At 43.3% G+C, this 22,706-nt stretch overlaps 1 protein-coding gene across 1 annotated transcript; it reads left to right on the forward strand.

The window, feature by feature from the left end:
• Nucleotides 1-1,548: 1,548 nt before the first annotated feature.
• Nucleotides 1,549-20,941, forward strand: LOC139372472 (telomere repeats-binding bouquet formation protein 1-like). The gene is made up of 19 exons (XM_071112200.1): nt 1,549-1,769; nt 1,878-1,988; nt 2,092-2,220; nt 2,313-2,444; nt 2,884-2,944; nt 3,126-3,244; nt 3,368-3,496; nt 3,983-4,135; nt 4,274-4,405; nt 4,560-4,682; nt 4,803-4,945; nt 6,294-6,668; nt 6,939-7,381; nt 7,513-7,583; nt 8,771-9,136; nt 9,244-9,363; nt 19,647-19,768; nt 19,992-20,036; nt 20,626-20,941. Exons 1-19 carry the CDS (start codon nt 1,733-1,735, stop codon nt 20,827-20,829), a joined length of 3,015 nt encoding a protein of 1,004 aa, XP_070968301.1. The 5' UTR covers nt 1,549-1,732; the 3' UTR covers nt 20,830-20,941.
• Nucleotides 20,942-22,706: the final 1,765 nt, after the last annotated feature.

Raw genomic sequence — 22,706 nt, forward strand, 5'->3', positions numbered from 1 at the left:
ATTATAAACCTGTTGGCAAAAAAAGACCTTGCTCTTTCATTGTAAACTTCTTATGTTGTGTAGCTTAGTTGCTAGCCAAATAGCTTTACATTATTTTATTTTGTGTGAAAACTATAGTTGCACGCCCCCGAGTAGCGCAGCGGTCTAAGGCACTGCATTTCGGGTGCAAGAAGTCCCTGGTTCGAATCCAGGCTTAATCTCATCCGGCCGTGATTGGGAGTCCCATAGGGCCTCGTCCGGGTTTGGCCGTAATTGTAAATAAGAATGTCTTCTTAACTGACTTACCTAGTTAAATTAAAAAAATACATCAATCTCGGGTCAATAGTCAATTTATGCGTGATCCGAAAACGCGGACGCCATATGGGTGGTATGGTGCAATTGCAAGCCAGATTGGAGGCACACAGAGGCCACATTTAACATTTAACATTTAACTCTACCGCATCGCCATTACATTTTAGGCCTCCGCATAAACCGTAGGTGAGGGTGGGAGGTCCTGTATAAACACAAACTCACTTCACATCTCTGAGCTGCTGGGAAAAGCGCAAGTATGAATGCCGACTTCTGCAGAGGCCATATCACTGTAAATGCTGCAAGGCTTATGCAGCGCTTTTAAAAATGTTTATGATGGTGTGCGTTTTTAAAATGCAGATTTCTAAAAGCTAAAGCGACCCCTGCCCTGTTGGCCTGGTAACTGTTGCAATGTAACATTAGCTAGCTAGGAAACGTCTGAAATGTGCAAGGCAAACGTAAATGACATGAGTTTCACTCCGAGCTGAAGCCTGGGCAGCTGCTATCTTAACCAACCTCTGGCTAAATCGTGGGCTTTATGGATCTCCACTTGTAACACTATAACTACATAGATACTGGAGATCCATAAAGCCCACTAGCAGCTGCCCAGGCTAACGCATAACTAACTATTTTACACTACTGTAAATAATACTGAATCTAAGACACCTTGACCTGTTGATATTTAGCTAACGTTAGCTAGGTTTTTTTTTTTAAGTCCCTGGCTTCGTTCGGCCTCCGACAAGTCGCGCCTTTACGGAGGCCAATCAGAAACGGTGGCGGTACATTTGAGTCCACAATTTTCCATCCGGTGCACCAGCAAAGGCATCAACACATAAACATCTTAAAGTCTGTTTACTGTCCAGCAAATGACAATGTAAGAGTGTATGCTTTGATTTTAATTGTAATTCATGAAGTGTATTGATGAATTGGCAAGTACAAGACAGGTAGCTAGATAGCTGTTTTTTTAGTGCAAGGTCGCTCATGAGAGTCGTGACACATCTACTAGCAGATAGCTAACGTTAGCTAGCTCAGGTGGTGACAACAATCTGTGACTACTGCCGCGTTCATAACATATCCGGCCTCAAATACAACTGGGAACTGAGAGGGAGGGAAACCGTGTTTTGAACGGTCATCCAACTTGGCAGTCCAAGTCTGCAACTCGGGCCTCTTTCGAGAGCTCGGAGTTTCCGACCTAAAGATCACCGACGTCATGATTTTACCTGTTTATTGTCTTTCAACTTCCCAGTTGTTTTGAAAGCACCATCCCACAGAGTTTCTAAACCTCTTGGATCGTACTTTCTTGCTAGCTAGCTAGTTACAGCAACAGCACAGATTAATACAGCCTGTATTTCTTTGGTAACAACATCTGTCCTACAGTCCTAGCTAGCATCCTTATTTCTTGAAACATATCCATGTCCCACCCTGGCAGCTCAATCCATTGAAGATGGAAATGTATGTTTCCAGCATAAGCAAACGTAATGGTGAGTATTATTGCTGGACTTTTATATGTTACACATGACACTACTTTATGTTTTTGTTAATTTATTTGTTTGGTTTGTCTTTTTAAAATGTGTTTTTCTACTTTGCAGCCACAAAGACAGATCTGAGTTTGTTGCTGGAGTGTCTGAAGTACCAGATGAAATGTCCTGCTTCACAGAAACAAGCTCTTTTCACCATCTACTCCGTCTGTCAACAGAGAGGTCTCTCACACGCCCACACAAACAGCAAATCTTCTGTAGATCGATGTAATAGACAAATGAACCACTAATAGTGATGTAATGTCACTGATTCTCTCTGTTTCAGAAGAGAATGTGGACTTCTTCAGAGAGATGGGAGGAGTGGTGTTTGTGTACAACCTCTCTAAATCCAGTGCTCACTCAGAGGTCAGGGAGACTGCTCAGTTCACACTGGGAATGCTGGCAGAGGCCAATGGTGTGTGTGTGTGTATATGATGGCAGTGTACTTTAAGCAGTTTCTCTGATGCTGACGTATGTGTATTGTAAACCCACTGTGTGTATGTGCAGTGTACTGCAAGCAGGCCCTGTGTAGGAGGGAGACATTCAGTGATCTGGCCGAGTGTCTGATGCAGCAAGACAGACCACTGACCCAGAGGAGAGTAGCTGTCTACCTGCTCTCTGTCCTTGTCGCCAACAACCGTAAGAGCAGACAGGAAAAACTGACTTTGGGTTTCTTTGGTCCTGCTGGGGTTGAGAGTTGATTTCGAACAGAGGGTGATTGTCATGACAGGCAGGTGTTTTACCTGGTACAGCCAGAGGAGGATGGGGCTCCCCTGTCTAGTGCCTCTCAAGGTTTCTACCTTCCAGGGAGTTTTTCCTTGCCACTGTACTAGTGCTTGATTTTTGAAGTCTAAGCTGGGTTACTGTGAAGCACCTAAGCCCTGTTCACACTGCAGGACGTAATGCTGAAATCAGTTTTGCAGGAAAAATAATAGATTTGGATATGCAACAAAAAAAAGAATTTGAGTCACTTCTAAACCTCCAGTGTGAACAACGCTTTATTGATGTTAATGTGAAAAGCACTAGGCTATATATATTGTACATACATATGTGGTTAATTGTGTGTGTGCTGCTTCAGGGTCTGGCCAGAAGTTCGCTCAGACCTCAGGCTGTCTGGATATCCTGCTGGACTTGTTCAGGTAAACACTGAAATGTACTTCACTGGGTTTCCGGCAGACATGGGTTGAAATAGACAACTAATTATATTTTACAATCAAGACCAGCATGGTCAAGAGATGAGCAGATGATTACATTGTATTAAAGTAAAACTGTACAGGGCAACTCCATTTCAGGTTGATTGATGTTTGTTTCTCTCCCCAGGACTAGTTTCCCTCTCTCTGGTGAGGCCACAGTGAGACCTGCTAACGTCACTCAGCTGTTCCAACTCTGGACATCTGTGTCCAGTGCTCTCTGTGGCTGTGTCAACAACCCCCAGAATGGTATTGTGTGTGTCTGTGTGTATTTGTGTCCTTGTACAGTGTTCTATGCAGCTGTACATTAAATAAACAAGGGTGGTTATGCATGTGTGTAACTTGGTGGACAAAAAAATGTTCTTTCCCTAGAGGAGAGCCAGCGTATGTGTGTGTCAGCCTTCCCCCTGGTCAAGGGCTGGCTGCAGCAGCTCTCTCACCCCTACGCAGAGATGGTTCAGCCCATCTGCTCCTTTATATCCATGACTGTTGCCAACAACCGTGAGTAAAACAGGGATGATACACTGACACTAATGTTTAGAGTCAGTTACTTACCTACTGTATGTATCAGTATCTTGTGATTGAAAAGGTAGGTTAGTTAGCCTTTTTAACAGATTTTCTTGAGTTGTCTTGTCACACACAGAATACTTAGGTTGCTTTTGCAATGGACAGTTTGTAATTGTAATCCGAGTAGTTTTATAAGTGCAGTGTTGTTTCTATTTCTAGGGCGGCCAGGCAAAGATCTTAAAGATAGATGCAGACCTTCAGTCTGTAGAGATTAGTGTCCTAGATCGTTTTGGTAACTGTTCAAATGAAGGTTTATATCTCTCTCTTTCTCTCCCTGGTGTTAAGGAAGGATGGGTGCAGGCCTTTAGTCTGTAGAGGCTACAGTGTAGATGGTTTTGGTTTATCTGAACACTCATTATTCTGTATTCATCTCCTATCTCTGTGTCTCCCACTATCTATCTCTCTCGACCCCTCTCACAGATTGTGCTCAGGATAGTTTTTCCACAGTCGGCGGGCTCGGAAATCTGACACTCATTCTGATTCGCTTAGCCTCTGATGCCTCCCACAGCCCATTGGCCTGTCAGCTGTCTGTCATCATGACCAAGACCCTGTCAGCCTGCATCATTGACAACCGTGAGTGACTCAATCCCTGAATCCCAAATCAACCCCTCTCCCCTACTGCTAGGGCGAACTCACTCTCATACAGCCATGTAAACCAGCCCTCCTTAGGTAACCTGTCCATTTGATCCTCTCTCCCTCTACTATGCGTAGCTGTGTTGGCGTCAGGTCTGGCAGGTTATGGTTTGGTTCCTCAGCTCCACTCCCTGCTGTCCAGCCCCAGCCTGGAGCCCCAAGACAGGCTCATTGTCATACTCACCCTGGGACACTGCACTGAGGCTTCTGGTATGGCTGGGACGCACAGCTTTATTTGCATCAAATAATGACGATAAAACATCTTACAATTCCAAAGAAAACATTAAGTTATTACAACAATGATAACTGTACAGTAATAACTGTGATAACTACAGTATTTATTTAATTAAATTCTCTCTTCTAGAGGAGCACCGGTCTCAGTTCTTACAGTGTGGAGGCCTGTCCCTCATCACTCTACTGACTGAGTCTACCAGTGAAGAGCTCAGGAAGGCTGCTGCCTTCATACTACAGACCTGCAGACAGGCTAGTGAGTACACACACAGGCCTGTATGCAAACATCAGATGTCAGTGTTGAAGTGAGTCTACCCATTTCATTATGTCCGTAGCATTGTCTTTCCTCTCATCCTGCTCCTCCCTGTCCTCCCAGCTGTGTTTCTGCGCGGTGCGGTTCATGGGGAGTCTCAGGGTCAGACTGCAGAGCTGGAGCCCCCTGTGGACATGGAGGGGTACTGGAAGTCAGCACGAGACATGCTGCACAGGATCAACCAGCTGGAGAGACAACAGGCTCAGGTATATTACACCACACACACACATATACATGGCAGGAAACTGGTTACTGGGATTTACCGCCCAAGACCATTCTCTTTTCCCGGGATAAATAACTGCGAGAAACTGGTCAATTATAATACATTATTTATATGAACAGCATGAAATGTAACTGTTAAATTGCATGATGAATTATCAACACTCAGGGTGGCGACAGACAGCCCATCTCAGTATGGAGAGCAGTTCACTATGCATGTAGACCTATCATCTCATCATGTTAACTTTTTTTCTTGTGACAGGTGCTGTAGGCCTGCATTTGCTGCAGCATAGTCTACAGTAATATAAAGAACAAATGCACATCTTTTGGGGGTCACCTTGTTTTTTAATTGTAAATACTTTTACAATTTTGTTGCAGTTGCAGAGTCACTCGAATATCGTTGCTTTAAATCAGTGCACGCCCAAGCACTCTCTTTCTCTCCATTAACTCCATTCAAATTGCATCCAAAATAGATAATCATGTTCTAGTTAATCAATAAGGCACCAGGGGGTGTGGTATATGGCCAATTTACCACGGCTAAGGGCTGTTATGCACAACGCAACGCAGAGTGCCTGGACACAGCCCTTAGCCGTGGTATATTGGCATATATCACAAACACCCGAGGTGCCTTATTACTATTAATAACTGGTTACCAACATAATTGGAGCATTAAAAATAAATGTTTTGTTATACACGTGATATACGGTCTGATATACCACAGCTTTCAGCCAATCAGCATTCAGGGCTAGAACCACTCAGTTTGGTAGGTCGTCATTGTAAATAAGATTTTGTTCTTAACTGACTTGCCTAGTTAAATCAAATAAAAAACATACATTGATATATAGCCCTATATATAGATGTCCTAGCCTACCTCTTTCAGGTAATACATTCAATGCAGTATTAGCCTTATATTTAGCTAATTAATGATGGGTTATGCATAATAAGCTTCTAACGTATAGCCTCTGTCTCTTGTGCAAAACAAATGCACCTGTGCTCCACTGGCTTCTCCCATGCAGGATAATCTAGACTAGAATAGCGTTCTGGACATTTTTTTTGTTTGTATTTCTTATACCAATAAACTATTTGAAGAGGGATGCAAGCTCTTGTTTGCTTAATGTTAAATACAGCAGCCAATAGAAGGTAGTTTGAAAGAAGAGCGAACGTGCGCTGGCGGTAGGCTATAGCGGTTATTTATTCAGACCCATAACCATTCAATCAAACAAATAAAAATAATAACTTACATTTTCGTGAAGAGAAGTGAAAGCCTTCTGCATCTAATTCTAGTCCTATATTATTCAACGATGTCATTGTGTGTGTGTTGGGGTTGTTGAACAGGGAGCGGAGGAGGAGTGGGAGGGGGTTGAACCAAGTTCCCCAGACCGACAGAACCCTGCAGAATGGGAGAGGAAGGAGCTACTTTTACCCCTACCTCTACCCCCATCCTTATCCCTACCCCCTCACCACACCTCTTTACCATACCAGGAGTGGAATGGAGACAGGAGGTATGAGGAAAGAGAGCGTTGGAGAGGAGTAGAGAGTTGGGGTCAAGAGAGAAGAGAGGAGGGAGGAGGAGAAGAGAGGGGGATGTCCTGTGAACACACCCCAGTCCGGCCGGTTCTAGTGGGGAGGGGTGGGGATGGAGAGAGAGAGGATCTACACCATAGAGTCCTAGAGGAGAATCAACCTACAAACACAGGGCAGGACCTAACGGTGCGGGTCTAACACAGCTCTGGTCCACTCCACACACAATGGTCCTGTCCAGAAACAACCCCTACCCTCTAGGGGACGTCATGTCAATCTGAAGGAATTGGATAGGTATAATAAGAAATATGGTAGCTCCACCTTGCCCTGTGACATGTTGTTTCTGGACAGGACCAATCTATTTTACAGACACTGTACTAGGCTCTCCAAGAGCACTGACTCTCTTGGGTATTTTATAGTAAGTTAAGTGTCAAGGTGTGTGTGTGTTTTGATCAGAAGCGTGTAAGGAGACAGACCAGTGAGGAGCCTCAGAAACCCAGCCACAGCAGCAGAGAGAGTGAGAGGGAGAAGAGAACACACACACAAAGGCACACCACTCTGCACGTGTACACACTTGGAAACACACAACCAGAGAAGGACAGGGGCTTGGCAGCTAAGAGAAATACTTATCCTCTCTACACAAGCACACTCACAGAGAAAGGCACAAACACAGCATCACACACACAGACCGAGAACCGCAGAGACAAGCACCTTGGCATGAGAGAGCAGGCTCACACACCGTCTGTGTCAGCCGTGGGCTATGCTGGACCTGGTAGAGCTAGTGTCCCTGGGCAGCCCTGTGATGGAGAGGATGAGAGGTGTTCTGTATATCTGGGGACAGGAACACTGGTCCCTTCCTCCTCCAGTCCACTAGAAGGACACTCCCAGACACACACACACAGGTCAGCACTCTGCACTATATGCAAATGCTGTATTTATTGAAACATGATTCTTGTGAAGTGTTTCATGTCGATGGTATGTAAGAAATGTAATTTATGTACCATTCTTCTCTCCCTCATGGTGTGTGTTTTAGCCAAGTGTTCAAGTGCCCAGCTCCAGGCAAGCCAGGAATGAGCAGGCAGAAGAAACCGTTGGATGAGGAAGGTACAAAAATGTCAATGGGATAAAGTGACAATGCAAAACTGTCTACACTATGTATACAAAAATATGTGTACACCCCTTGAAATGATTGTATTTGGCTGTTTCAGCCACACCCGTTGCTGACAGGTATAAAATAGAGCTCACAGCCATGCAATCTCCATAGACAAACATTGGCAGTAGAATGGTCTTACTGAAGAGCTCAGTGACTTTCAACGTGGCACCGTCATAGGATGCCACCTTTCTAACAAGTCAGTTTGTCAAATTTCTGCCCTGCTAGAGCTGCCTCGGTCAACTCTAAGTCCTGTTATTGTGAAGTGGAAACGTCTAGGAGCAACAACGGCTCAGCCGCGAAGTGGTAGGCCACGCAAGCTCACAGAACCGGACCGCGGATTGCTGAAGCGTGTAGCACGTACAAATAATCTGTCATCATTTGCAATACTACCTACTGAGTTCGACACTGCGTCTGGAAGCAACGTCAGCACAAGAACTGTTCATCGAGAGCTTTATGAAATGGGTTTCCTTGGCTGACCAGCGGCACACAAACCTAAGATCAACATGCGCAATGCCAAGTGTCGGCTGGAGTGGTGTAAAGCTCGCCTCCATTGGACTCTGGAGCATTGATAACGCTTTCTCTGGAGTGATGAATCACACTTCACCATCTGGAAGTCCAACAGATGAATCGGGGTTTGGCAGATGCCAGTACAACACTACCTGCCCCAATAGTGCCAACTGTAAAGTTTGGCGGAGGAGGAATAATGGTCTGGGCCTGGTTTTCATGGTTCAGGCTCCTTAGTTCCAGCGAAGGAAATCTTAGCTCTACAGCATTCTAGACAATTCTGTGCTTACAACTTTGTGGCACCTTTTGGATGAATTGGAACGCCGACTGCGAGCCAGGCCTAATCACCCAACATCGTTGCCCGACCTCACTAATGCTCTTGTGGCTGAATGGAAGCAAGTCCCCGCAGCAATGTTCCAACAACTAGTGGGAAGCCGTACCAGAATGGTGGAGGCTGTTATAGAAGGGGGGGACCAACTCCATGTTAATGCCCATGATTTTGGAATGAGATGTTTGACAAGTAGCTGTCTACATACTTTTGTTCATGTAGTGTATCTATTTATCTATAGCTCTGAAAAAAGCTTAACTGTCTCTTAGCAAAACCGTGTTCACCCAGCTGTTTCCTTCTCCCTAGGCTGTGTGTTCGGTTTGGTGACCAGCCGGTCGTTCCCTGTCCTCCAAAGGAACTGTCCCCACAGCTGTGACCTGCACCTGGTATTGCAGCAGGCCACACACAGCTACACACAGCACCTCCGAGATATACGCAGGAGGAGAGAAATACACACAACGGGACAGAGAGAGACTCAGCGAGGGACACAGAGCGTCTGGGATCACTGCAGAGATAAGATTCCTGAAGTGCTGAACACACCCACACACCGATGTGATTTGAATTGGGATATGTGTCCTGTTGCAACAGAGGCCAGTCTGACTCCTGTCTGTAAAGGAACCCTCCTTAGGAGCTTCTCAACCAACAGCGGACAACGCAACACTGATCACAACCGTAAGATTCACCATCTCAACAAAATATTTGCATATCCCCTCTGTCTTTTCTGTGAAAACAATAATATATTATATAGTTCTCTCGCCCCTCCCTGTTTTCTCTCTTAGATGTGAGTCTCACTCCCCTTGAGACCTGTGGTCCATGTGAAGGTATCGCTCGGAATCCTTTGCATAAAGGTCTGATGAAGAGCCTCTCTTCTGTGACCAGCAGGGGGCAAGAGAGAGGAGGTACCTTATGTTCAGACACCATGACAACACCTTAGCCTTTATTTTACCCAGCCAATAATGAGATAACCGTATCGTTTCTCATGTATCATCTGTGTGTGTGTGGCATCATCACTGTGCCTTCAGGTCCCTACACCACCACTTCCACATAGTGCGTATGTTATTGTGTGTGTATGCATGTGTCTGTTCCAATGTTTGTGTTGCTTCACAGTTCCCGCTGTTCCATAAGGTTTTTTAAAATCTAATTTTACTGCTTGCGTCAGTTACTTGATGTGGAATAGAGTTCCATGTAGTCATGGCTCTACGTAATACTGTGTGTCTCCCATAGTCTGTTCTGGACTTGGGGAATGTGAAGAGACCTCTTGTGGCATGTCTTGTGGGGTATGCATGGGTGTCCGAGCTGTGTACTAGTAGTGTCAATACTAGAGGTCGACCGATTAATCGGCATGGTCTGGCTGATTAATGGCATGGCCGATTAATTAGGGCCGATTCAAGCTTTCATAACAATCGATTACGTTGCAATCCACTGCACTCACCTGTTACGTGAGTGCAGCAAGGAGCCAAGGTAAGTTGCTAGATAGTATTAAACTTATAAAAATCAATCTTAACATAATCACTACCGTAATTTCTGGACTATAAGCCGCTACTTTTTTTCCCACGCTTTGAACCTTGCGGTTTATACAATGACGCGGCTAATTTATGGATTTTTCCCGCTTTCACAAGATTCATGCCGCCAAAAAACTGAGTACCGTCACATAATGTGACGTAAATCGAGCGCGCTCAAACTTCCCATCATTCTGATTACGGTAGTCATTTTGTCACCCTCATCATGGCAAAGACACAGAGAAATGCATATGATGCAGCTTTCAAGTTGAAGGCGATCGATCTGGCTGTTGGAAAAGGAAATAGAGCTGTTGCACGGGAGCTTGGCCTTAATGAGTCGATGATAAGACGTTGGAAACAGCAGCGTGAGGAACTGACTCAGTGCAAAAAGACCACAAAAGCTTTCAGAGGGAAGAAAAGCAGATGGCCCGAACTAGAAAATGAGCTTGAAGACTGGGTCAACACACAGAGAGCAGACGGCCGAGATGTTTCAACTGTGCAGATCCGACTGAAAGCCAAAACAATCGCCACCGCAATGTAGTTTGAGGATTTTAGAGGTGGACCATCGTGGTGTCTAAGATTTATGAGACGTAAAGGCCTGTCCATCAGGGTACGGACAAGTCTGTGTCAGCAGCTCCCTCCCGCCTACGAGGAAAAAGTTTAAAACTTCCGCAAATTCACTGATGCAAAGATAGAGGAGCATTCCATCGGCCCGCACAACATCATAAATATGGAGGAGGTTCCTCTGACTTTTGACCTGCCTCTCACTCGGACTGTCAACAGGAAAGGCGAATCATCCGTCACGCTGAAAACAACTGGGCATGAAAAAACGCACTTCACCTGTGTTCTGAGCTGCACGGCATCGGGAGAAAAGCTTCCACTGATGTTGATTTTTAAAATGCATGACGATGCAACTAGAACAATTCCCGAGAGGAATTGTTGTGAAAGTCAACAAGAAAGGATGGATGACGGAAGGCCTAATGCATGAATGGCATACGGAGTGTTACGGCAAGCGACCGGGAGGATTCTTTCACAAGAACAAGGCATTGCTCGTGTTGGACAGCATGAGGGCCCACATAACAGATTCTGTGAAAGAAGCCATCAAGAGGACAAACTCAATTCCAGCTGTGATTCCTGGGGGGCACAACAAAGTATTTGCAGCCACTCGACATCAGTGTAAATCGTGCATTTAAGGTGGCGCTCCGTGTTCAGTGGGACGCTTGGATGACAAGTGGGGAGAAATCCTTCACTAAAACGGTCCGCATGCGAAGAGCCACTTATGGTCAAGTCTGCCAGTGGGTCCAGACAGCGTGGAGCATTGTCAAAAAATCCACTATCATCAACGGGTTTCGAAAGGCTGGACTGCTGCGTGTTGTTGAGGGCAGCATGAGCTCAGCGGGGAATTTGCCTCCGGATGAAAGTGACGTGAGCGACAATGATAACGATCCAACATCGGATGAAGCAATTCTGAGGCTATTCAACTCCGACACCGAAGGAGATGACTTCAGTGGTTTCAGTGCACAGGAGGAGGAAGATAGTGACCAATGACTTCCTTGGTAGGCTACTGTTTAATTTTAAACACAAGCCATGTTTCGTTAAAGCCTATTTATTTTTGTTACAAGCCGTGTTTCGTTTAAAGGCCTTGTAAAGTTAATTTGTTTCAATGTACCGGTAGGCACCTGCGGCTTATGTACAAAATACATGTATTTTTTTTTAAATCAGTGGGTGCGGTTTATATTCAGGTGCGCTTAATAGTCCAGAAATTACGGTAGTTAATTACACATGGTTGATGATAATACTAGTTTAACTAGCTTGTCCTGCGTTGCATATAATCAATGCGGTGCCTGTTAATTTATCATCGAATCACAGCCTACTTCGCCAAACGGGTGATTTAACAAAAGAAGAAGAAAAGCACTATCGTTGCACCAATGTTCCTAACCATAAACATCAATGCCTTTCTTAAAATCAATATACAAGTATATATTTTTTTAAACCTGCATATTTGGATCAAATAAATTAATGTTAGCAGGCAATATTGACTAGGGAAATTGTCACTTCTCTTGCGTTCAGTGCGAGCAGAGTCAGGGTATATGCAGCAGTTTGGGCCACCTGGCTCGTTGCGAACTGTGTGAAGACCATTTATTCCTAACAAAGACCGTAATTATTTTGCTAGAATTTTACATAATTATGACATAACATTGAAGGGTGTGCAATGTAACAGCAATATTTAGACTTAGGGTTGCCACCTGTTCGATAAAATACGGAACGGTTCCGTATTTCACTGAAAGAATAAACGTTTAGTTTTCGAAATGGTAGTTTCTGGATTTTACCATATTAATGACCTAAGGCTCATATTTCTGTGTGTTTATTAAATTATAATTAAGTCTATGCTATGATATTTGATAGAGTGGTCTGACTGAGCGGTGGTAGGCAGAAGCAGGCTCGTAAGCATTCATTCAAACAGCACTTTCTGCATTTTCCAGCAGCTCTTTGCAATGCTTGAAGCACAGCGCTGTTTATGATTTATCAACTCTCAAGATTATGGCAATACTATAGTGCCTATAAGAACATCCAATAGTCAAAGGTATATGAAATACAAATGGTATAGAGAGAAGTAGTCCTATAATTCCTATAATAACTACAACCTAAAACTTCTTAACTGGGAATATTGAAGACTCATGTTAAAAGGAACCACCAGCTTTCATATGTTCTCATGTTCTGAGCAAGGAACTGAAACGTTTGCTTTTTTACATGGCACATATTGCACTTTTATTTTCTTCTCCAACACTGTTTTTGCATTTATTTAAACCAAATTGACCAAATTGTTTCATTTTTTATTTGGGAAAATGTATTTTATTTATGTATTATATTAAGTTAAAATAAGTGTTCATTCAGTATTGTTGTAATTGTCATTACTATATATATATATATATATATATATATATTAATTGGCCGATTTAATTGGTATCAGCTTTTTTTGGTCCTCCAATAATCGGTATCGACGTTGAAAAATCATAATCGGTAGACCTCTCGTCAATACCTCTCATAAATAAAAGTAGTTGAAGTCAATCTCTCCATAACTTTCAGCCAGGAGAGATTGACATGCATATTATTAATATTAGCTCTCTGAGTACATCCAAGGGCCAGCCATGCTGCCCTGTTCTGAGCCAATTGCAATTTTCCTAAGTCCTTTTTTGTGGCACCTGACCACACGACTGAATACTGTCAAGGTGCGAGGACCTGTAGGACCTGCATTGTTGATAGTGTTGTTAAGAAGGCAGAGCATTGCTTTATTATAGACAGACTTCTCCCCATCTTAGCTACTACTGCATCAATATGTTTTGACCATGACAGTTTACAATCTAGTGTTACTCCAAGCAGTTTAGTCATCTCAACTTGCTCAATTTCCATATTATTTATTACAAGATTTAGTTGAGGTTTAGGGTTTAGTGACTGTTTTGTTCCAAATACAAAGCTTTTAGTTTTAGAAATATTTAGGGCAAACTTATTCCTTTCCACCCACTCTGAAACTAACTGCAGCTCTTTGTTGAGTGTTGTAGTCATTTCAGCCGCTGTAGTAGCTGACGTGTATAGTGTTGAGTCATCGGCATATATAGAAACTCTGGCTTTACTCAGTCAATGGCATGTCTTTAGTAAAATTTGAAAAAAGCAAGGTGCCCAAACAGCTAACCTGGGGAATTCCTGGTTCTAACTGGATTATAGTTGATAGGCTTCCATTAAAGAACACTGTTCTGTTAGACAAGTAACTATTTATCCACATTATAGCAGGGGGTGTAAAGCCATAACACACAGGTTTTTTCCAGCAGTAGACTATGATCAATAATTTCAAAAGCTGCACTGAAGTCTAACAAGACAGCCCCCACAATCATTTTATCATCAATTTCTCTCAGCCAATCATCAGTCATTTGTGTAAGTGCTGTGCTTGTTGAGTGTCCTTCCCTATAAGCATGCTGAAAGTCTGTTGTCAATTTGTTTACTGTAAAATAGCATTGTATCTGGTCAAACTAAATTTTTTCCAGAAGTTTACTAAGGGTTGGAAACAGGCTGATTGGTCAGCTGTTTGAGCCAGTAAAGGGGGCTTTGCTATTCTTTGGTAGCGGAATGACTTTAGCTTCCCTCCAGGCCTGAGGGCACATGCTCTCTAGTAGGCTTAAATTGAATATGTGGCAAATAGGAGTTTCAATATCAACTGTTATTATCCTCAGTAATTTTCCATCTAGATTGTCAGACACTGGTGGATTGTCATTGTTGATAGACATCCATTTTTTCACTTCTTCCCCACTGACTTTACAGAAATCAAAAGTACAATTCTCGTCTTTCATAATTTGGTCAGATATACTTGGATGTGTAGTGTCAGCGTTTGTTGCTGGCATGTCATCCCTAAGTTTGCTTATCGTGCCAATGAAAAAGTAATTAAAGTAGTTTGCAATATCAGTGGGCTTTGTGATGAATGAGCCATCTGATTCAATAAATGAAGGAGCCGAGTTGGCCTTTTTCCCTTTAATATAAGTTGCCCCGGAAGCTTTTTTAAATAATTCTTTATATAATTGATATTTGTTTCATAGTGTAGGGTCGTTTTATTTAGTTTAGTCACATGATTTCTTAATTTGCAGTACGTTTGCCAATTAGTTGGGCTGCCACACTTACTTGCCATACCTTTTGTCTCATCCCTCTCAACCATACAATTTTTAAATTCCTCATCAATCCACAGGGATTTAAGTTTTTACCGTCATTTTCTTAATGGGTGTGAGCTTATTAGTAACTGGGATAAGCAGTTTCATAAATGCGTCAAGTGCAGCGTCTGGTTGCTCCTCATTACACACCACAGACCAGCAAATATTCTTTACATCATCAACATATGAATCACTACAAAACGTATTGTATGACCTCTTATACACTATATTAGGCCCAACCTTTGGAACTTTGGTTTTCCTAGGTATGTCTATTATGTTGTGATCACTACATCCTATGGATTTGGATACTGCTTCAAAGAAAATATCTGCAGCGTTAGTAAAAATGTGATCAATACATGTTGATGATTTAATTCCTGTGCTGTTTGTAACTATCCAGGTTGCAGGCGCTGGTTACAGTTTGAACTTTTTTCCTGAGTGGGCAGCTTAATGATAGCCAGTCAATATTTAAATCACCCAGAAAATATACTTCTCTTTTGATATCATGTACATTATCAAGCATTTCACACGTTATCCAGATACTGATTGTTAGCACTTTGTGGTCTGTAGCAGCTTCCCACCAGAATGGGCTTTAGGTTAGGCAGATGAACCTGGAGCCATATTACTTCAACAGTATTTAACATTAGATCGTCTCTAAGCTTTACAGGAATGTGGTTCTGAATATAGACCGCAACACCGCCTCCCTTGGCATTTCTGTCTTTTCAGTAGATGTTATAACCATGTATTGCTACCACTGTATTATCAAAGGTATTATCTAAGTGAGTTTCAGAGATAGTCAGCATATAAATGTAATCTTATGCAAGCAAGTTATTGACTTCATGGACCTTGTTTCTTAGGCTACATATACAACTCATTGTCACAATGGTAGGGATTAACTGAGGTCTGTTCAACGCTGGTCCGACCAATCTGATTCCACGCTCCAAGACTGCTTCCATCACGTGGACTGGGATATGTTTCGTATTGCGTCAAACAACAACATTGACGGATACGCTGATTCGGTGAGCGAGTTCATTAGAACGTGCGTTGATGATGTCGTTTCCATAGCAACGATTAAAACATTCCCAAACCAGAAACCGTGGATTGATGGCAGCATTCGCGTGAAACTGAAAGCGCGAACCACTGCTTTTAATCAGGGCAAGGTGACCGGAAACATGACCGAATACAAACAGTGTAACTATTCCCTCCGCAAGGCAATCAAACAAGCTAAGCGTCAGTATAGAGACAAAGTAGAATCGCAATTCAACGGCTCCGACACAAGAGGTATGTGGCAGGATCTACAGTCAATCACGGATTACAAAAAGAAAACCAGCCCAGTCACGGACCATGATGCCTTGCTCCCAGGCAGACTAAATAACTTTTTTTGCCCGCTTTGAGGACAATACAGTGCCACTGACACGGCCCGCAACCAAAACATGCGGACTCTCCTTCACTGCAGCCGAGGTGAGTAAAACATTTAAACGTGTTAACCCTCGCAAGGCTGCAGGCCCAGACGGCATTCCCAGCCGCGCCCTCAGAGCATGCGCAGACCAGCTGGCTGGTGTGTTTACGGACATATTCAATCAATCCCTATCCCAGTCTGCTATTCCCACATGCTTCAAGAGGGCCACCATTGTTCCTGTTCCCAAGAAAGCTAAGGTAACTGAGCTAAACGACTACCGCCCCGTAGCACTCACTTCCGTCATCATGAAGTGCTTTGAGAGACTAGTCAAGGGCCATATCACCTAACCTAACACCCTAGACCCACTCCAATTTGCTTACCGCCCAAATAGGTCCACAGACGATGCAATCTCAACCACACTGCACACTGCCCTAACCCATCTGGACAAGAGGAATACCTATGTGAGAATGCTGTTCATCGACTACAGCTCAGCATTTAACACCATAGTACCCTCCAAACTCGTCATCAAGCTCGAGACCCTGGGTCTCGACCCCGCCCTGTGCAACTGGGTACTGGACTTCCTGACGGGCCGCCCCCAGGTGGTGAGGGTAGGCAACAACATCTCCACCACGCTGATCCTCAACACTGGGGCCCCACAAGGGTGCGTTCTGAGCCCTCTCCTGTACTCCCTGTTCACCCACGACTGCGTGGCCACGCACGCCTCCAACTCAATCATCAAGTTTGCGGACGACACAACAGTGTTAGGCTTGATTACCAACAACGACGAGACGGCCTACAGGGAGGAGGTGAGGGCCCTCGGAGTGTGGTGTCAGGAAAATAACCTCACACTCAACGTCAACAAAACTAAGGAGATGATTGTGGACTTCAGGAAACAGCAGAGGGAACACCCCCCTATCCACATCGATGGAACAGTAGTGGAGAGGGTAGTAAGTTTTAAGTTCCTCGGCGTACACATCACAGACAAACTGAATTGGTCCACCCACACAGACAGCATCGTGAAGAAGGCGCAGCAGCGCCTCTTCAACCTCAGGAGGCTGAAGAAATTCGGCTTGTCACCAAAAGCATTCACAAACTTCTACAGATGCACAATCGAGAGCATCCTGTCGGGCTGTATCACCGCCTGGTACGGCAACTGCTCCGCCCACAACCGTAAGGCTCTCCAGAGGGTAGTGAGGTCTGCACAACGCATCACCGGGGGCAAACTACCTGCCCTCCAGGACACCTACACCACCCGATGTTACAGGAAGGTCATAAAAATCATCAAGGACATCAACCACCCGAGCCACTGCCTGTTCACCCCGCTATCATCCAGAAGGCGAGGTCAGTACAGGTGTATCAAAGCTGGGACCGAGAGACTGAAAAACAGCTTCTATCTCAAGGCCATCAGACTGTTAAACAGCCACCACTAACATTGAGTGGCTGCTGCCAACACACTGACTCAACTCCAGCCACTTTAATAATGGGAATTGATGTAAAATATATCACTAGCCACTTTAAACAATGCTACTTAATATAATGTTTACATACCCTACATTATTTATCTCATATGTATACATATATACTGTACTCTATATAATCTACTGCATCTTTATGTAATACATGTATCACTAGCCACTTTAAACTATGCCACTTTGTTTACATACTCATCTCATATGTATATACTGTACTCGATACAATCTACTGCATCTTGCCTATGCCGCTCTGTACCATCACTCATTCATATATCTTTATGTACATATTCTTTATCCCTTTACACTTGTGTGTATAAGGTAGTAGTTTTGGAATTGTTAGCTAGATTTCTTGTTGGTTATTACTGCATTGTCGGAACTAGAAGCACAAGCATTTCGCTACACTCGCATTAACATCTGCTAACCATGTGTATGTGAATTTTTTTTATTTATTTTAATTTGATTTAACTGAGCTGGTCTTGGATCATTTGCCAGTCATTATTTCAAGGCATCCTTGAAATGCATGTACAGAGTCCAGGAGCCAAGATGATTTGGATGGACTCTGTCATTCCTGTAGAGTATCTTCTGTTTCCAGAAGGTGTCAAAGTTATCAGTACAAGTGACTCCAGCAGAGCTACAGTAGTCTTTTAGCCAGATGTGTAATGCCAGCAGTCTGCTGAATCTTTCACAACGATGGTACTGGACCTGAAATTATTGGGTGTTTTTGGAGTCTTTTAATACTAAAATCAGTTATTTTAAAATCAATTTTCAAATGTTCTGAGCTAGCCCTCCTGATGTCGTTTGACCCCACATGGACTACGACAGTGTCAGCTCCCGGCATCTGTGGTAGAACAGCGGGAAGCAGCCTTGTTATGTCCTGTACTCATGCTCCTTGGTAGCACAGGGTTTTTGCCTTGGGGACCGAGATGTTTCTTATCATAGAGCTGCATATGATGACAGTTGGTGATGTTGAATGGGCTGTTCTCTCAGGCAGCCTCATGGTCTAGTGAGGCTGGGAGTTCCTAGGATCTGAACCCGAGGTAGAAGCCACCGGAGAGGGAAACAGAGCCGAGAATGAAGAAGCAGGTACCTCTGGATCCGATCTTGATTGGGAAGTCACCACGGACGAAGGCCCCGGAACCTCTGGATCCAGAGCGGCAAAAGTCCAATATTTAGAAAATTGTCTGCTTACATGCAAAAGATTTTGGGACTGTATCAACAGTGGACTAATGAGTGGATTTACCCTTTAAGTTAGATGCTGGTAACAGGCTGCTATGAAGTTACAACTAATATGCGAATTGAATGTGTTTTTCCCCCGTGGGATTCCTGGTCTCCAGTGTATTCCTTGTAGCACAGAGAAATCTTCTCACACTGGCTGATCGCTAGTCAACTCTGTTACTGACATCTACAGCTGTATAACACAACACTAGCTAGTTTACACTGTTCTAGAGAGGTACAGTTGTACAACTCCAGCTAATTTACACTGTTCTATACCAGTACAGTTGTACAACTCCAGCTAGTTTACACTGTTCTAGAGAGGTACAGTTGTACAACTCCAGCTAGTTGACACTGTTCTATACCAGTACAGTTGTACAACACTAGCTAGTTTACACTCTTATAGCGCTCTAATCGTGTAGCAGTATCCACCTCTTCTGTGTGTTGATTCACAGATTTACTCTGCTCTTTTTGAGCACCTTTCCTCCAAAGAAATACTACACTCTTTCTTTGTCTGTTTGTTTTTCTTTTGCTCTCTAACCCACTTTCCCTCTCTCTGTTTTTCTCTCTTGCTTTCTCCCCCCCCCGCACTCTCTCTCTGCCCCTCTCTCATGCTCCATTTATCCTTATTTCTCCCATTTTCCCTCTCTGGTCAGTGAATCTCTTCTGTGTTCTATTGTTCTGGTAGCAGGCAGCTGTATTAGGCCTGACTGATGACCTAATGTCACTTCCAATGAAGAAGAAAAAGAGGGAGAGATTGTATTGTCTCTTTATTTGATTGTGTCTCTGTTTACCTCAATGAGCTCTGTGAGCTGTTGGTCTCTGCTCACAATGAGGCTTGACATGTCTGTTCTTTGCTTACTGTCTCCCTCTTTCTTTTTTTTCTCACACTTTCACACACACACGCAGACAGAAGGGAGGACGGTGTCATGGATGAGGAGGACGGTGGGGAGGACGGTGTCATGGATGGGGAGGACGGTGTCATGGATGATCAGCAGAAGACTCTTTCTATGGGAAACCCATCTTTGACTGTAAGAGAAATGAGTATGTCGGGAGTTTGTGACTGTATCCAGATGTCTCTGTAGAAGTGAGTGTTGAATTGGAGGTTAATCTATAGTGGATGGACTGTATAGAACGACCAGTGTTCTAGTAATCAGGTAATGTGGGAGCAGAGACCACTATGCCAGTGTGTGTGTGTGTAGTAGGGGAATGTTATCCAGAGGTATGTGTGTCATGGTGTCCTCTGTCTTGCAGCAGAGCAGTTCCAAAACCAAGGAAAAGAGGGTGAATACCAATGAGGTGTGTTTGTGTTTTGTCTCATGTCCTCTGTCTGTCTGTCTCTCTCTCTTACTGTTCTTTACCCTGCATTCTCCTACATTCCTTGTACATTGACCCCCCCCTCTCTCAATTCAATTTCAGTTTAAGGGGCTTTATAGGAAACGTGTATATTGCCAAAGCAAGTGAAATGGAAAATAAACAGTAAACATTACTTACATAACAACATGTAAAATGTTGTATATATACAGTGTTGTAATGATGTGCAAATCATTCAAGTACAAAGGGGAAAATAAATAAACAAATATAGGTTGTATTTACAATGGTGTTTGTTCACTGGTTGCCCTTTTGTGGAAACGGGTCACAAATCGTGCTGCTGTGATGCACACTGTGGAATTTCACCCAATAGATATGGGAGGTAACCCAAATGTGATTTGTTTTCAAATTCTTTGTGGGTCTGAAATCTGAGGGAAATGTCTCTCTAATATGGTCATACATTTGGCAGGAGGTTAGGGAGTGCATCTCAGTTTCCACCTCATTTTGTGGGCAGTGTGCACATAGCCTGTCTGCTCTTGAGCCAGGTCTGTCTTTAGCGACCTCTATCTATTTACAGAGGAGGGAGAGGAGGAACTTCAGCCGTGAGGAGGAGAGTTATCTGTGTCGCGGTATAGAGCGGTTTGGTCCATCCTGGAACTCCATCCTTTGGGCCTATCCGTTCCAGCCGGGACGCACCAACGTTGACCTGGCCAAGAAATACAAACGCCTGCAGGTGATAGGCATCAACAATGGTTTTACAAAAATGTATGTATGTCACTGACTTCAATTTCAGTTGGTGAGTATTCAACTGACCCTGCTCTCTTGTCATTTTTTGGGGTCTTGTTCTCCATTTTGTTCCGTCTCTCTCATTCTCTCTCTCCCTACAGGCTAAAGCCCAGGGTATGGATTCAGACTCCATGAGATCCTAGAAGAACACATTGTCTATTGTACATAAATCACAGTCATATATTTGAAATGCTCTAATGTAATATTCAATAATAGTTTAAATACTATGATTTAGTCCCCAGTTTGAAATGAATTACTATGCTGTGCTACTGTAAATAAAATACAATGTTTTATTTAATGTAGTACTATATTTGAAATATGTTAATTTCATGGTCATGGGGGATTAATGAAGGGTCCGTTCTGTATTTCTCAACCTTGTTTTTTTACACAGCAGTATTTTGCTGCCTATTTGAAGTAGTTGGAATGTTGTTTGGAATAGAAAAATTGAAATGATTTGTGTAATGATTTGCACTTGACGGTTTCATAATTTATCTTGTTGATTGTTAATGTATGGATTGAGATTGAAATGGTTGTTCACTTGTCATTCCCTGAAGTTGTTTGTATTGAATTAAACAGAAGGGTGTCTGTATGCAGTGATGTGTGTCAGTCACTGTCTGATAATCTCACACCATGCTTTTTCATTCAGGGACCCTCAAGGCTCCATAACAATGAGGATGTTCATTTACTGACTTGAGGTTAAAAACAGCTTTTTCTACTTCTAGAGAGTTTGTCACTTAAGGGGAAATGCTTTCTATAGCTTAATGTTAAACAACAATATCTAAGACACTTTTTATGCAATGCATGAGTGTGAATGGTTTAAACATACATGAAACATAGACCGTGTGGGAGAAGAAAAGATATGTGAAAGATATATTTGAGTTTCAGTGGCCTACGGCCGACAGACATTGAATACTGTATCTTGATGTATTTGAGTCTGGATTTGGATACAGGGATTGTGTTCTCATTGGGAAAACAACAGCAGGAGCTCATACTTTTGTTGGACCTGACCGTCTAAAATGACGTTGGAGGTGGCTTATGGTAGATAAATTAACATTCAATTGCCTGGCAACAGCTCTGGTGGACATTCCTGCAGTCAGCATTCCAATTGCACGCTCCCTCAAACCTTGAGACATCTGTGGCATTGTGTTGTGTGACAAAACTGCACATTTTATTGTCCCCAGCACAATGGGCACCTGTGTAATGATCCTGGTGTTTAATCAGTTTCTTGATATGCCACACCTGTCAGGTAGATGGATTATCTTGGCAAAGGAGAAATGCTCTTTAACAGATGTAAGCTTTTTGTGCATATGGAACATTTCTGGGATCTTTTATTTCAGCTCATGGGACCAGCACTTTACATGTTGCGTTTATATTTTTGTTCAGTATAATTGTAGCTTTGCCTGTTGAGTCAATTGTCCTTTCAACACTCCTGTGATATCTGGGAGACTGTTCTGCTCTCAGAACTGTTTGACAATTCTGATTTCAATCTAGGAAAATCAGTTAAGAGTAAGTTCTTAATTAAAATGACAGCCTACCCCAGCGATGTTGGGCCAATTGTGCGCTGCCCTATGGGACTCCCAATCACAGCCGGTTGTGATACAGCCTGAAATTGAACCAGGGTCTGTAATGACACCTCTAGCACTGAGATGCAGTGGTGCACTGTATTATCCTCCAAAGAAGGTGTTTAGTTTGTCTGGAAGCAATACGTTGGTGTCCGTGACGTGGCTGGTTTTCTTTTTGTAGTCTGTAATTGCCTGTAGACCCTGCCACATCTGTCTCGTGTCTGAGCTGTTGAATTGTGACTCCACTTTGTCCCTATACCGACATTTTGCTTGTTTGATTACCTTGCGGAGGGAATAACTACACTTTATA

This window comes from Oncorhynchus clarkii, chromosome 2 (assembly GCF_045791955.1).
Source record: "Oncorhynchus clarkii lewisi isolate Uvic-CL-2024 chromosome 2, UVic_Ocla_1.0, whole genome shotgun sequence".
In the NCBI taxonomy this organism is placed as follows: Eukaryota; Metazoa; Chordata; class Actinopteri; order Salmoniformes; family Salmonidae; genus Oncorhynchus; species Oncorhynchus clarkii.